At 40.4% G+C, this 16,758-nt stretch overlaps 1 protein-coding gene across 1 annotated transcript in view; it reads left to right on the top strand.

Moving 5' to 3' along the window:
• The first annotated feature begins 6,241 nt into the window (after window positions 1–6,241).
• Window positions 6,242–16,758, top strand: part of IL15 (interleukin 15) — a 31,009-nt gene continuing 20,492 nt past the window's right edge. The window contains exon 1 of the mRNA XM_086464788.1: window positions 6,242–6,304. Within this exon, the coding sequence (XP_086320914.1) occupies window positions 6,242–6,304 (63 nt within the window). The remainder of the gene's footprint in view (window positions 6,305–16,758) is intronic.

The following is a 16,758-nucleotide window of genomic DNA, read 5'->3' as shown; positions in this document are numbered from 1 at the left end:
AATCATCCTAGCTCTGTGAACTCAAGTAAAGGTAAGCTTTGCCATCTCTTTAGAGTGTAGCATTATAACAAGGTGAGTAGCTGTGGTGCCGGCAGGATCTGCAGTGGAGCGCTCCATCTCGGTGCATGGGGGGATTTCCTGAACTGGGGGAACCTCCAAGGGAGCAGAGAGACCCGTCAGGATCCCACAGCGCCTGTGACAGCAGCTGATGGGACCAGGGCAGGGCCAGGAGCAACAGTGGCCAAGTCCCCTCACCTATAAAAGAAGCTCTTAGGGCATGCCAGCAACCAGGGCGTGGTGTGGTAGTTTGTGTGGAAGAGCATGCCGGAAGGGTGCTGAAGCTCTGCCAGCTCCACTAGGGAAAAATGGTATCCACCTGGCTGAAGGCCATGGCCTCTCTAAGCTCTGCACCCACCATGGCTGACGCAGCTGCCCAGCCAGATCTCCGGTGCTGCCGCCCAGGTGCCAGGCTGCAGGCTGTGCCCAGCTCCCACGCCAGTACAGGATGGCAGCAGTGACCCCAGCTGTGGGAGCTGCGCTCAGGGAAAGGAACTCCTTCGCCTCATGGCAGAGCTCCAGGAGGAGATCACTATGTTGAGGAGCATCAGGGAGGGCGAGAGAGAGAGACACAGACTACTGGAATTGCACCCTACCTTCTCTGGGACAGGCCCCACAGGCAGACAGGACACACGATATGGAGGATTCCCTGTCCTCTCTCTGCCTGGCTGAACACAGTGACTTAGGGGACAGAGGGAAATGGGACACACTCCTGCCCAGCGCAGCAGGCGCGAGTCCTTGTGACTACCCCACCTTCCCAGGTGCCCTTGCATAATAGGTGTGAGGCTCTGAAAGCGGAATCGAACAGGAACGAGGACATCTAGCTTGGAGGTTCATCTAGCTTGGAGGTGTCACCGAGGTTAAGTTGGCCTGTGCCCTGCATCAAAACTGCTTCCACAAAGATAAAAAGACGGGTCACTGTGATGGGAGACTCCCTTCTGAAGGGAACAGAAGGCCCAGTATGCAGATGGGACCCACTCGTTAGGGATTTCTGCTGCCTCCCTGGGGCCTGGGTTAAAGACGTGAAGATAAAACTTCCTACCCTGGTACAGCCGTCAGATTATTATCCATTATTGATTTTTCAGTTAGGCAGCGATGAAGTTGCAACAAGAAGTCCGAGGGCAATCAAGAGAGACTTCCAGGTCTTGGAACAACTGGTTGAGGGATCAGGAGCAGAAGAAGTAGTGTTCTCCTTTATCCTTCCAGTTGCAGGGAATGATGAGGGAAGAAACAGGAAGAGCCAGCAGATCAATACCTGGCTCCGAGTCTGGTGTCACCAGCAGAATTTTGGTTTTTTCCAATCATGGGTCAGTCTACATGACACCAGGCCTGCTGGCGACAGACAGGCTACACCTGTCTCAAAGGGGGAAAAGGATCTTTGCACGGGAGTTAGCAGGGCTCATTGAAAAAGCTTTAAACTAGATTTGAAGGGGGAAAGGGGTAAAATCAGGCTTGCTAGAGATAAGCCTAGGGGCAGCATGCCAATGTTTGAGAGATGGTGTGCGAGTGAGGACCTTCAGTCTGCCATCTCAGTCGAGGTAGCGGATGGAGATCCATGTGACGTCAAAGATATAAGGGTTATTGATGTGTTAGAAACCACAGAAGTGCCTGAGAATGGTCGCATAGGAATTAGGGCTTCTCCCCACAAAAGTGATGGGATCAACAGGCTGACTGAAGTGCATCTACACCAATGCACGCAGCATGGACAACAAACAGGAGGAGCTGTAAGCCACTGTGCAGCAGGAAAACTGTGCCATAGTTGCCATCATGGAAACATGGTGGAATGACTCGCACAACTGGAATGTTGCAAGCTAAAATATTTCTAATTTTCAAAAGTAATTGCTTGGAAATACAGGCGGAAAATCCCCACTATCAGTTATTTATTATTTGCTACTTACTGCTCAGAGAAATGTGTATGAAAGAAAAATATTTTTTTTTTAATAAGTAGTTCCAAAATTTAAAGACATTCTTTTCACTCAGCCCAGATTTCTGATACCCATTTTACAGGCTCTGATAGGAGAGGAGTTCACTTCAGGAATAAATGCTGACATATTAAGAAACAAGCTGATATACATGTCTCTGCAAAGACCAGTGCTGGTAGAAAGCACTACTAGGACCTCATGGGAATATATGCTCAAAACTCCTTTTCGAGCAGGAGTTCAAAGGGATAGGACTATGTTGGAGGTCCTCAGTACCTAGACACACAGATTATAGTTTCATGAACAAAAGGACTTCTGTTTTCTTATTAATTAAGATCAACTGACCTCACTGCTTCTGAGCCAAACACTGAACCTTAGCTGCTGGTGCCCACCTCAAAGGTTCCTGCGTACTAAAGGTTCCTTTGCTCTTGCTGGGTCAGTGCCATTCCCAAGATGGGTGCTATGGTCCCACGCTAAGAATGGACCTGAAGGAAGGACTATAAGACAAAGACATTTCATCCAAGCTGCCTGTACTCTATCAGTGTAAGCAGAGATTCCACTGGGCCAGGGCTTAGTGCCACCTTTGAGATAATATTCTGCACATCTCTGTGAGAGGTCTAGTTTGAGATTTCCTCCACATCCTTTAGCTGATCTGGGGCCTGTTCATCATCCATCAGGATTTATGGGCAGCTGGGGCTAGATTTTTATATCATGATGACAGCACAAAGAATTCAGGCATCTTGGGAGCTTATAAAAGCTTTCTGTCTTCCATTCATAAATTAATGTACTAGTGTAGAATAAGGAGACTGATTCTTTTTTATCTAAGAAATAGGTGAAGAGCAGCAGAAATATTTGGAAGCCAGCAGGAGATGTACTATATAATTAAACTGTTGTCCTTGCTCATAAGTTATTATCAGCAGGTAACAAGATATATGCATCATTACAAACCGTCTTACAGAATTTCATGCTATAACAGATGAGATATGTCTTTAGTGGCAGCACAGGGTGATCATTCAGACGTTGTTGCCGTTGTAGCTGCTGTAAATTACAACTTAACAGTTTAATAGTTTGTCAATTAACTCTAGTGCCAATGCTTAAAAATTCTCTACCAAAAAATGTCTGATTTTTTCACCCACTGAGAAACTATTTTCAAAAGCTTGCTTTATAAAAATACCTGTAGACTAGAAGGTTGCACTCTGTGACAGTTACAAAAATCTGATACCAAAGTTGCTAAACCAGTCCATCCATGACTAGAATTTACTAGAAGTATGGTTTGTTTCCGTGCTAGTGTACAATGATAATGACATTGTTGCTAGGTGGAGTTTTATTTTGTGCTGCTTCTTGGCAGAGTAAATAGATCATGTGTTTCACATTCCTGAGGCTAGATTAGTTCTGATACTAGAGTTAACATGATCAGTTGTACTCAGGGCTGCCACATACAGCGTAGATCACTGACAGGCAGCAGAGGGGATGGGAAGGAGGCTGGCACTGAGACCCCACCTGGGATTACACTGGTCCCTGTTCTCAGCCTGGGGATTCCAGGTGTCAACCTGCCTTGCAGTGACCACCACAGGAAGCTGGTGATGGCAAAAATCATCAGATTGGGATTTACTTGCTCCCTTGCTGCTTACAGCTTGCTTTCACTCACTCTATTTAATTCTAAATATTTTTTATTTAATAAAAAAGGTCTACAGCCTTAGTTACACTATATCCTATAGTAATTAGTTATGTGGGCACAAGAAATGTGATTTCACACTGGCTAGAATATATATATATATAAAACCCCAGGAAAACCAGGAAAAGCAGATATTTCATATTTCATGTATTCTTCTTTTGTATGGCCCCGTGTCTGATTTGCTGCACATTCCTTGGACCATGTTGTAAATCTAGAATAATTAATTTTATCTTTTTTTGCCCTCCCTTTATGGCACTTATCAGTATAGTATCCAATCGGTTCTTGAACATGAATTAGTGCATTTTTCTGAAAAGTCCTGAAGGATTAGAAAATGGGAATTTTACTTTAAAATGGAAAAAGATTGGAAGAACCTAATGATTTTGGGTCCAGTATGTGATACTTGGAGATGGACCTTTTTTTTTTTTAAGAGATTTTTTTAGTATTCCCTTGGATTGTCTGTGTTTACACATGGCACCCAGTTTGTTCTGGGTGTTATATGTGAACACAGACAGCTGTGAGAACTCAATGCTTTTTTGAACTAAGCTGTGTAGAGGGCACCCATTTCTTCAAACTGTAGCATCTGCCCTGGAGAAACCTGCATCTGAGCTAGCTGACTATAACAACTTGAAATATATACCTAGGGAGCACGAATCATTTCATCCTAAGGGCAGATATCGAAAGCAACTTAAAGTCAAGATTTCTTGTAGGAGGGAACTCAGAAAATGATCGTCACTTGAGAAAAATCTGGGTTAGAGAATTTGCCCAAATCACAGGGAGATGGTCAGATGAAATCAGGGACAGGACTCTGTTCCTCAGGCCTGCATTCAGCTGCCTGTGTCATTGAACACATGCTTTTCTTTCTGTGATCTGCCTCCTTTTCTATACATCTTCCTTTTTCAAAAGAGGATATTTAACAGGGCTTTTTTTCCAGGAGCTTGGTCCATTCAGTGAACAGAATCCATTTTGTTCATAAATCCTGCAAAAGAAAAAGGAAATTGTTACATCATACTGTAATTAAAGATTTAATACCTTTTTAAAATTATGAATTCATGGGAAGGCAGTGAGCATGGGATTGAGTTTCAAGTTCTCAAGAATATTCTTTAATGTTCATAAATCCTCCCACTTGTGCTACATCCAACCTTTCCTCCTTCCTTTCACTTCCACCCTGTCTTAATCCTTTGCTATGCTCTCCATTCAGTCATGCTACTCAAATTTCACTGCTGTGTACCAGCAGCATCACTGATATCTGTTCCTCAGCCTTAACCACACTGTTCCTTCAGGAAGCCTGTTTTTTTATACAAAGAGTTGTATTTGCCTCTGGAGCTCTGAGAGGGAGTATGTTCATTGTGAAGAGACTGCTGGAAACCAACTACACAGTGCCAACAAATCTCTTCTGCAATTATGCTAACTAAGCCACTCATGACTTGGCCAAGTTTGTGAAGGTTTTCTAGGCTGCCAAACTTGAACACATTACTAAAAAGCACAACTTTAATTGAATGGTTATAAACTTTTTCTTTATATGAAAGAAATACATATTTCTGCTAATTTGTTTTTGGAAATGACTGAACTACTGTTGCTGGAAATGAAAAGCAAATCACTAGCCAGAGTAAGTAATTCAGTGCAGGAAATTTCAGCTCTAATGATTTCAGCTTGACCAAACTAAAAGCGACTGAAACTGTCTTACTGTTTGAGATCCAGCTACAAAAGGCCCTAATAAAACTGTAGGCAGTAGCCCCTTTACATATATAGAAATAGGACTCTGTTCCCAGTGGAACCATCATCAGTGGTTTAATTTAATTTTCTGAGAAAATGATGCTTATGCAATCTGTGCATGTTTGCATTTTTCTGCCTCCCTCCTCCATCATATTTTTTAATTCAAGGCCTAATTTAATCGAATAATTATATTGGAAGTGGCATCTACAGGTCACCTCTTCCAGCCTCTCACTTAAAGTAGGGCTAACTTCAACATTTAGGTAGGTTGCTTCAGGCTTGGTTGGTTTTTTAATACGTCTGAGGATGGCACTTCGACAACTTCTGCAGGCAGCCTCCTTCACAAACTTATTTTCTTGCAGATTGCATTGGGAGTCATTCTACAAAAAATACTAATATTAATGTCCAAATAAACTCTCCTGTCTTCATCATTTTCTGCTATGTCTCTTCAAGGTCTTGCTATGAATACAAAACTCGTTGTTGGAACAAAAATTTGCTTGTTTCTCCAACCCTAACTCTTGCAAGATTGTTATCAGAAGTCACAAAAAATTATCCTTTGATGACAATATACATTTTCCAGGAGGAACTTCCCTTATATTGCAGCATTCAAAGATGGGTCGCTATTATCTAGATAAAAAAATAATCTTTTTAAAAAGTCTGTGCCTTGTGTTTTCCATTAACTTAGAAGATTTAAACAAGACTTGCAAAAGTTACTTGTGAAATTTCAGCAACTTCCTGCTTTGAATGCTCTTAACAGATGGGCCACCCAGAACTGTATTGCAACATTATATATACTATTTTTTTCCATGTCTAGGTCCTACAATGTACTTTCCTATCCAGATCTTGTGCTTCTGTTCTGAGTAATGTTCCAGCAGGCAGGATGTTAAGGGTGGCATGGCCAACATGGAACCCTGCTGGAGCACTGAGCAGGCTGGAGAGTCATGTAAGTGTCACTTAAAAAACATGATGTTTTAGGAAATTTCAGCAAAACTTTAAATGTTATTTTACAGTCCAACAAGAAAACTAGGTAATACAGAAAGTTTAAGGTATAGAAACATTTCCCCTATTATGTTAATATTAGGATATAATTTTCTGCTTTGGTTTTTCTACTTTTTGTTGTTCACTTGTACCAGAATTACATAGTAAATATGTCTGGATTTTTCCACGCTTGTAGTTTTCACAGTTTATTCGTGGCACAGCAAGTTCTAGTAGGCTTTGTCTCTTGCTTAGACTTAATGCCTATGTCTAGCTGACCTTTTGCAACATGCAAGGCCATAACTCCTGACCCTCAAAAGGATGTATAATAGAAGAGGAGAATCCTTGCAAGTGCCCAGCTTCTGTAGCACTCTCCAGAGTTCCCCAACACTCTTCTATCACAGAATCACAGAATGTTAGGGGTCGGAAGGGACCTTGAAAGATCATCAAGTCCAATCCCCCTGCCAGAGCAGGATCACCTAGAGTAGATCATACAGGAATGCGTTCAGGCGGCTTTTGAATGCCTCCAGAGAAGGAGACTCCATGACCTCTCTGGGCAGCCTGTTCCAGTGCTCTGTCACCCTCACAGTGAAAATGTTTTTCCTTATCTTAATGTGGAACCTCCTATGCTCCAGCTTGCATCCGTTGCGCCTTGTCCTGTCATTGGGCATCACTGAGAAGAGCCAAGCTCCATCCTCCTGACACTTGCCCTTTACGTATTTACAAACATTAATGAGGTCACTCCTCAGTCTCCTCTTCTCCAAGCTAAAGAGACCCAGCTCCCTCAGCCTTTCATCATGAGGGAGATGTTCCACCCCCTTAATCATCTTTGTGGCTCTGCGCTGGACTCTTTCCAGCAGTTCCCTGTGCTTCCTGAAATGAGGGGCCCAGAACTGGACACACTGTTCCAGATGGGGTCTCACCAGGTCAGAGTAGAGGGGGAGGAGAACCTCTCTCGACCTACTGACCACACCCCTTCTAATACACTCCAGGATGCCATTGGCCTTCTTGGCCACAAGGGCACATTGCTGGCTCACGGTCATCCTGCTGTCCACCAGGACCCCCAGGTCCCTTTCCCCTACGCTACTCTCTAACAGCTCATTCCCCAACCTATATGGGTACATGGGGTTGTTCTTTCCCAGATGCAAGACTCTACACTTGCCTTTGTTATATTTCATTAAATTTCTCCCTGCCCAGCTCTCCAGCCTGTCTAGGTCTCTCTGAATATCAGCACAGCCTTCTGGTGTGTCAGCCACTCCTCCCAGTTTTGTGTCATCAAGATGATTCTAGATGATTCTGTATCAGCTACATTTCCAGTATGCAGTGTGGCCAAGTGACCTCATTATGACCCGAAGGCCATTAACATATGGCACTCAGTAGCCCCCAGGCTTGCACGCAGCTCTGTGTGTGCAGGCCAGTCCTTCCCTTCCTCCAGGTTGACTCCTTTCCTGATCAGTGGGGCCTATTGCTGGGGGACCTGGCAGCCTGAGGTGGGATTCTCCCGCTTTCAAACACTTGATTGTCCCATGGCAACAAGCAGAGCAGAGACCTGCCTGCGTAGCACCTTGCCATAGAGTTACACAGAGCACCCCAGCTGCGGGCCCTCACCCATGCAAGGGCTGCAGTGGGGCTCCAAGGCAGGTACTGTGCATATAGCCCTGCGCCATGGCACCTCCACGATGCCTCCACAGCCCCTTCCCACCCAGCCTTCCCTGCCAACGTGCTGCACTGTGAATGGGTAGGTCTCTATGCAAAGGCAATCTGCCTAAATATGCAGGTAGGGGGAAAAAGCCAGACAGGAATTGCTTGAACGGTCTTCATGCCAGTTATGGCAGTGAAGTTGTTGCTTAGGACAGGGTGTATTTTTTTTACAACAAATTTTGATCAAATCTGCTCTAGCTTCTTCAATTCTTAACTTGTAATTGCTCATGCTTGAAACTATAGCTTATATTTTCCACTGGCTTACCAATTGGTTTTCTGCAGAAGTCACAGAAACAATTAATCAGCTCAAAACTGAGTAAATCATTGATTACCCAATAGCTTCATATGACTTCATGCAAAGTGCCAGAATGATTATGTCAGAATCGTAGCTTTTATTAAAAGCAGGAAAAATATAGCCCTCCTGATAATGCAGAAAAATTTGGAACTCAAACCTCACCAATGCAGACTATGGAAAGTTGGTAGGATTAGAGCAGACAGCAGCAGTTTATGGGACAGGTGAAGAATATAGCATAGCTAAGTCACATACCCAAATCTTTCTCACGTAATGAGTCACTTGTTATAAAGTTTATTTCTTGTTTTTATCTAATTCTTTACCATTCTGCTATTTGTATTCTGTTGGGAGACTGGGGCAAAAGATAAAAGATCACTCTTAGGAGATCATAGTATCTTCTGCTTTTTGGCTGGCTTCAGGTGTCTGCTAGTACTGTGATAGACTACTGTGTGGACCTACTTGTCACAGGCCTTTCAAAATTACACTTTGTTATCGTGCTCCCACTTCTACACCTCCTTCTTTCTGGTCTACACTTCTACCATCTTCTGCATCATATTCCATCTCTCCATGCCAGACTGTAACCCCCTGAGCCTTTGTACCTACATTTTCAGACTCCTGTCCATATTCTCACATAAAAACCCAGACCCTGGCACTTCTCAGATGGTGCTTACGATACGATATATGATAATGCAGAGCAGGTCACGAGCCACTGCCTTGAGCAGTTACAAGTTACTGCATGCTAATTCTTCCATAATGATTGCCTCTAGCACGCACAAGTCAAGGTTATTTACTCTCCCAAGCCTGTAAAAAAATCAAATGCCTCACCGGAAAATAAGTTTCTATTTATGCTGAGCATTTAAAAAACAAATACAGCCAGTGTTGTTTTGACTTTAGTTTTCCCCCTACTGCTCCTAAAGAATATAAAAAGCCATTACTCATGTAGCAAGATGCAGACACAGGACTGTATGACTATCTCAGTAAGCAACCTTATTTTGCCCTTTTGCATTAGTAATGTTGCCTCTGTTATATCTTACCTATGTAATCTACTCCATCCTTCATGATAACTTAAGAGAAGTCTCATGTCTTCTGGAAGGAATTCTGTTTGCTTCTGAAGCCAGTGAACATTTTAAAATACAACTTACTACCCTTTTTAAAGGTATGTGCATGTCTATTCATCTGGCATTTATGCTATCTGTTACTTCATCATCTCTTAAATTAATAATTTTATGCTATTTCACATATTTATACACAGTGAATGATGTAGCTATGAAGGTACAAACAAAAAGACAACATTCTTTCCAATAGGACTCAGTATCCAAAACCAGATGTAACATACAGCCATTATCACCTGTGTTGTGCTTGTTAAAAGAAAAAAAAAAAAGATTGCAGATAAGTTGAAAATAGTAAGTCATGGTAGAATAGTCTACTATGAAGAAAAAAGCTGAGTGGATTTCATCCACTGAGAATATATTACTATGCACTCTGTAATAGTTTTGTAAAGATTTTTTTACTTTAAATCTTTAGCGATCAAGAAAGGTTTGAACAGGACAATGCTTTTTTCAGTTGAGCTGTCTTCTTCCTTATTTTTTAACAGAGATTATTTATATAAAATACTCTCTTAGCAACTACTGCACAACAGTTAACTAAGACTATTCTGATAATGTTAGAAGTTTCAGAACAGTTTCCAGAGATCAGCTGAAAAAGGTATCACTCACTGCAGAACAGACAGGTAGTTACAACACTACCAGAAATTTAGGGACCAAGGTTCCCATTCTGTTTTCCAGAAATCAGATCAACCTTCCATTACCAAAATGTTACTTTGAGTAACTGAATTTCTGTCTGTTGGCTCAGCTTTGCTATGAGTTATCTCTATATGCCAGAAGAAAAGATGCCATAAACAAAAAGTTAGAATAGAGCAGCTGGTCCTTGGGAACTTGATGGGGAAGCAGTCAAAGAAGATACTAATCTACAGCCTTAAAAATAATTACTTATCCTTAGTGTACCCAAGGGCACTTCTGCATGCACCGAACTAGCTCCTGTCCAGTGCTAGCCTGTGGGCTGTGTGATGCTTTTAAGTGGTGTTGTAGAAGGTGGTTGTTAAGGAGGTTGCTGAAAAAGAGTTTATTCTTGACATTAATCTTTAATATAAACAGTTACATCAACATAAAAACGAGAACAAAGTAAATAAAGGGGGGAGATGTACATTTCACCCAGTCTTGCTCCACTGATTGTAACAGGTATTAGTACAAGCAGAATTCTTCATTCTCTTAAAAGTTTCTACAGTAGTTAACCATATGGTTTGAAACTACAAGTTTAGATTAAATTACATGTTAGCTGATTCATTATTCGCAATGTAAGGTTCTCCAGCTGATTTTGAAAGTTCAAAAGCTGTGATTAGAGGATTCCCTCCTTCACTTACATCAGGGGATCTGAGAAAAATTTAATATTTAAAATTTTCTGTGTCTTTCAGAGAAAAGGAAGTGGTTTAGTCATTTCACTAAAATGTATTGTCAGGTGTGTTTGCAGTTGCACATGCATTTAATTTATCTTCATATTTTCTTCGCATTCTAATTATATCAAAATTTACTGTTAAAAAGATCACTGAAATGCCACCAGTACATATAATTCATTTACTCACTCACTCATGAAATGAAATAAATCAGCTCCAATCTTGGTTGTTAATTCTTTTTTTTTTTTTTTTTTCTCTGAAAGGTGCTAAAATGGCTGTTTCTTACTCAGTTGAGTCAATGAAACTCTGCCAATTTAAAGTAAGTGTTAGGCCTATCTATCTTCTGAAGGAATAAAACACACTGCGCACAACCCTTGACTTCTGGTATTCAGGATATGCAGTTCTGTGCAGGACAACACAATGTGATTGAGAGTGCATCCTTTTCAGTTTCCACTATTATCTCCTGTCTCCCTTTCCATCATTAAGCACCTTCTAAAATTTTTTTTTCAAACACAATCAACATTAGATCTACAACTGGAATAAAATTTCAGTGTTTTTGTTAGCTATTTCATACGCAAGTTTGAATGAAGTTTCATATGCAGTGTTTTGTTATAACCATCTATCCAGTTGTAAACCAGACTTATTCTACTGTACTGTAAGCCTACCATGGTTGTTGGGCAAATGAAAATTTCCAAAAAAGCTCCAGGCATATTCATTCCCCTTATTCTCCCTCAAAGTTATTTTTAAGACAAACACCAACCATAAAACTCTTCACTATAAGAGTTAAAATTTATCAAAGTCCTAAAAAGAAAGAAATTAGAGGTGAGCGTGGAAATTAGGGTCCAACTTCAGTGGGCATTTCTATGAACTACTGCATAACAAGTTTCTAATTATATCATCTGGGGAAGTGAGATAGTTAGGCTATAACACGGAAGATAGGTGAAAAACTCCCCAAAAAACCAAAAGCAATCCAGGGGAGTGTTGCTCTATTTCCTTTCTGAAAAAGTGGTCTGCTGGAGACATGCCTCTAAGTTACAGCTTTCCTTCAGTATCAGGGTAGGCTGCAGACTTGCCTTGTTCTAATCTTGCTCCCACATCTACACTCCTTTGGCCAACTCAACAGTCTAAGCCTGAATCAGGCCTTTTTTACAAAGCTGAATGAAGATATGTTCTCTCTCCAGGCTTTCCAGGTGGTGGTGGGAACAAAGGGGAAAACCATGGAACAGACATTCCAAACCTAATGAAAAATACAACTTTCATCATTGTTGTCAAGGAGAAATAGATGTAATATTAAAATATTCTCTTCCCTAGTTCCTAAGTGAGGATAACAAACAAAGCCTCTCCCATAGAGAGGACCATTTTCCATTTCAGAATAACAGACAAATCTCTATATAAAGTAATATTCCTTTTCTTACCTGCTTTGCTCACCATCCATGCCTGTAGAGTAAGATCAATTCAATTATCATATCTTGAAGAGGGATCAGACAACAAAAAGAAGAGAAAAGCCGCTATGAAAAAAGGCAGAGGCATAGAAAATTGTCAGAAGACAGTACTGAGAAATACAGGAACATCCAGAAAGAGCTGCTGCAGTAACTGCAGAAATGGTTGGTCCTGCTGGAGAATATTCCAATTAAAACTCCGGTCCAGAAAAGCCCTACAGACTAACATTAATGATATGCTGAGAACAACCATGTGTTTCTCCCCGACTTGGACTGCAAGATGATGAATCACTGACGATCCCACCTCTTTTTCTGCTGCTTGCCTTGCCGTGCATATGTCAAGGACAGCAGACAGAAATACTATGTTTATCATAACATAGACTAACTCAAACCTATGGCCTCAGTACTTGCAGGCATGCCCACTACGTATGCATCGTCACATTCAGTGAAGTTTGAAATATTTATTCTTATATGCCGAACTTCATGGCATAAGGGTTGCATTGTCAATGTTAGTTGTTTTTTTTGTTTGTTTGGTTTTTTTTTCCTCTGGTAAAAAACATTTATATTTGACAAACGCTTAAAGCAGCAACCTAATGTGTTTTTTAAAAGAACAGCTGCATAAAATCCTTCAGCTTCTAACTTCCTTGCAGACTACTTTGATGCTGTGCTCAGCTGGCAGGAGGGATTAAATTGCATGAACAACAGAAGTCTCAGCAGTTCTGCTTCCCAGTCACTGCAGAAGTCCCCTCCCTTGTTTTTGCTGTTACGGTGTCAAATAGGGAAAGTTTTTCAGGCACTTGAGGCAGACATGGTTTATATATTACTAATTAGCCTCATCATTAACCACTGTGATCTCCTTTTCTACCTCCCAGCAGAAAACATTTTGGTCATTCTACAACTTCTTGAGATACTCCCTCCTATCCATTTTGTTTGGCGACTGGATCAGGGGCAGGCTAGTGGGGTGTAGTAAGTGCTTGAGCCTTGGAATATTATGCAGATGGACAGTAAGATCTGAAGGGCTGTGCAGACAGGAGTCCTAATGGTCCTGATGTGTAGCTTGGCAATCCAAAGTGTGCAAAAACATCTGTCACGCATGCACTGAAAGATTTTGTAAACCAAGATTTCAGTATCCATTTAACTGATGTAGTCTACTCATCTACAGCCTTGGCGTTTGATCCAGCACAGCCTTGTTGTGAATCACTGTTCTTTCCCAGTGTTCACTGGTAGTTTTCTGAACCAAGATAATGTTCTCTTGAATGAAATTGCTCCAGAAAAAGTTCATTCACAGCTTTTTTTCTGGAGTAAAGAGAGGAAAATGTCAGCATGGCAACCTGCTTTCAAATGAAAGCAGCTTCAAGTGGAAGTGCATTAGCACTTAATTTTTGTGAAGAAAGCAAAGCTCCTTCCCTAAATACAATCTAGAAGTTTCACATCAGCTCCAAACAGGTGATTCATTAAGTCCTTTTGGAGGGAATATGGGATTTTGTTGTACTGACTACAATCACAAAACCCCAGTGGTTTCTAACAGATACCCTGGGTCTGGGGATGGGGAGGGAGGAAAAGACCTCACAGACCTCCTTCCAAAATACAACTCTCTGTGCTTCTAAGGAGGTCTGATTTTAAAATTCTCTGTAATAAATAATGTGAATTTCATTTTGCATCATAATACTAATGCAAAGGAGAGATGACCAAATAATACGTCAAAATTGAGATCCTGAATCTTGTTAATCACCCACAATGCTGCTTATCTCATCTGCTGTTAATTTGCAGATAAATTTGCCATCATAATTTGAGAAGTATGCTATGGCATTTTAGATTCAGGTCATTTCTTCCTGCTTTTATTTGCTTTATAGCAGAATGTGCCTTTCACTTCACTTAATACAATTACTTAATAATTAGAAATAATTTGTGCTTTTGCTTCCCAGCTACCATTCTTTTTTCAAACATGAAGATTTGGGATGTGAGATTTTTTTCCATTGTAGATATCCTGTGACTCTTTTTCTCAGCTTTCAATATTATGTCCCCTCCTTAGTCAAGAGATGATCCTACCACACAGGATAGCCTGTTTGTCGGCCTCAAATGCTATCTTTCATATCAGCAAATACTATATTATCTTCCTCGTATTTAGTGAGCCCCAACAGATGTTTTTTTCCTCTGTTCTGCTCTTCAGATGACACTCACTGCACCTGGGAGTAACACATGAAATAACCCACAGGGTCTGGAAATTACAGGAGATGTCTGCAGCAATGGTGGACAAAGAAGGAAGCAGGAGAAAAGAATTCTCTGGGTCGTGAAAGTTTGAGTTTGGCCATTTTGTCTACCAGTCTTTTACAAAAAAAATCCTCAAAACACCAAATAAAGTGGGACTAAATTTTTATCCAGTAGAAAACAATTGATTCAGGCAGTAGCAAGGTCAGGAATAATCCAAATTCAGTGACAATATTACTTACCTATTCTGCCCAACAGCTCCTCTTTCAGAGGTTCTTATTAATATGCTGGCAATAGGCAATGATTAGGTGTACTTGAAAGTTTTTCATCTTCTTTTTCATATCCTTTGCCATTCTTAAGAAGCAAGAGTCCACATGCTGTTACTACAAGAGATCAAGCTGTGATATGAAGCTGGCGTATGTGTTATAAGACAAATATCTCCCTAAGAATGTTGAAGAATCTTCTCTAGAAGCATTAGGTACTAGGCAAAGAGCTCTAAAAAAAAAAAAAAAAAAAAGAGAGAGATCAAGGGTTCAGCATTTTCTTTTGTCTTGGAACTAGTAATTTGACTCCCAGAAGCCTCTTCTAGTCTGTGGCATTAGTATCATGATACTGCATAATAAACCAATGCAGTGTCTCAAGATCATTGAAACTTGGCCTAAGTGTCACCAAGATTTCAGACGCAAAGAGGTTTTGTAGCCAATCTCTCAAGAACAATTCCACTGTGTGAGACCAGAGGAGAAACTAATGATGTAATTTCTAAGGAGCAGGATGCTTCACCTGCAAATCTACACTGGCATTCAGCAGAATTCAGCTGACTTTTTGAAATCTCCACAAATTCCATGTGTGACCAGGGGCCATTAAAGAAATATTATTGTGTCTCAGCTCTCCAGCAATAAAAATGACATAACAACTACTTCCTTTTTGCATTTTGTTTGACTTGCTGAGGTATTTTGTAATCTATTTTGGAAAACATTAACCTTAATTACAGGTTTACATAGTTTAGAGTATAGCATGCTAGGTTCCATCTTAACGGATGTTTTCAGTTGCTACTATTAGACAAAAGGTTATATAGCATTAAGACAAAGTATGAGTGCTCAAAAAAACTTCAGTCTTTCAAAAATGCAAGCGGTATCTCGACTTTTTTTTTTTTTTTTTTCCTGAAAAATGAGTTCAAACAGAGGCAGATATGATCAGTCTGTTTCAGCAAGGCTATTATCTTTTTCTGATAATAATCACACTGATAGTCAAGTAACTAAGTAGCACACAAAATTATTGAAATTAATTGCTATTATTTACTCCCCTTTAAAAAAGAAAAAAAATCAGACACACAGAGTTGGCTGTGTATTAGTGAAATTTTGTTGGTGAAATTTTAATCACAATTTGGAAATGACTCAATCAGTATCCTTTAACTGAGCTTATCCTCTGACTGAATGTTAATCAGTAACCCCTGCAATCGTAAACCGAAAGGAATATAAATATACTACGAATTGAGAAATTCATACCATTAGGAGATCATCACGATTAAAGTAAACAAACGCAGCTTTGAGAAAACTGCTGAAGCTTCTCAGTATTTTTTTCCACTGATTTTTACCTCCTGTGCTTGGCTTTGTTCAATTCTGCTTAGCTCCTGCAGACCCACGGAGGACAATTAAAAGCAGGTAGGAAATTTAGAAAAATGTACATCTGCCACATCACATCAGAAATGGTTAGGAGGAACAGGCAAATCCTTTTTTTCCCCCAAAATCCCCAAAACCATTCATATACTACTGAGATTCTGATACAGAGTATGCTGCTGTCAGGCCAGAATATGATCATTGAAGAAAATTTATACTGGACCCAAAACAGTGCTAGAAAACATCTAAACAGATCTCACAGCTCTATAAAAACTGCAAGGCTTTAGATTATTAAAGGAATGCATTAAGCTATTCTACTTTGACTGGTGCATGAATCGAAGATCTACTTCTGCTAAATTACGTAGTTAAAATGTTATTGCATTCACCCTTTCTAAAAATAGAATTCAAATATATAAGAGGTAACAATATCATATGCAAAGAGTCTATTTCAGAGTAAGAGACATATACTTTTACGAAGACACTGTGTAGGTTAACTCTGAGATTAAAAAAAAGTCTTTAATGAGTCAGTCTAGCATTCATTTTCTGTAAAAGTTGAAACGAAAGTGTTTCAGAGCACACCCTTATTAAATTTGTATGGTAAAACTTGAAGAAAATATGATGAAGATATCAAATTTGGCCTTATTTTGGGAGACATTTTCATTGACAACTTTTATCTCAGGAATACACCACCCTTTCACAAAGGCTGGAATTTTTCAG

Source organism: Leptosomus discolor, chromosome 4, assembly GCF_034619465.1.
Source record: "Leptosomus discolor isolate bLepDis1 chromosome 4, bLepDis1.hap2, whole genome shotgun sequence".
NCBI lineage: Eukaryota > Metazoa > Chordata > Aves > Leptosomiformes > Leptosomidae > Leptosomus > Leptosomus discolor.
This window is presented reverse-complemented; position numbering and strand designations above follow the sequence as displayed.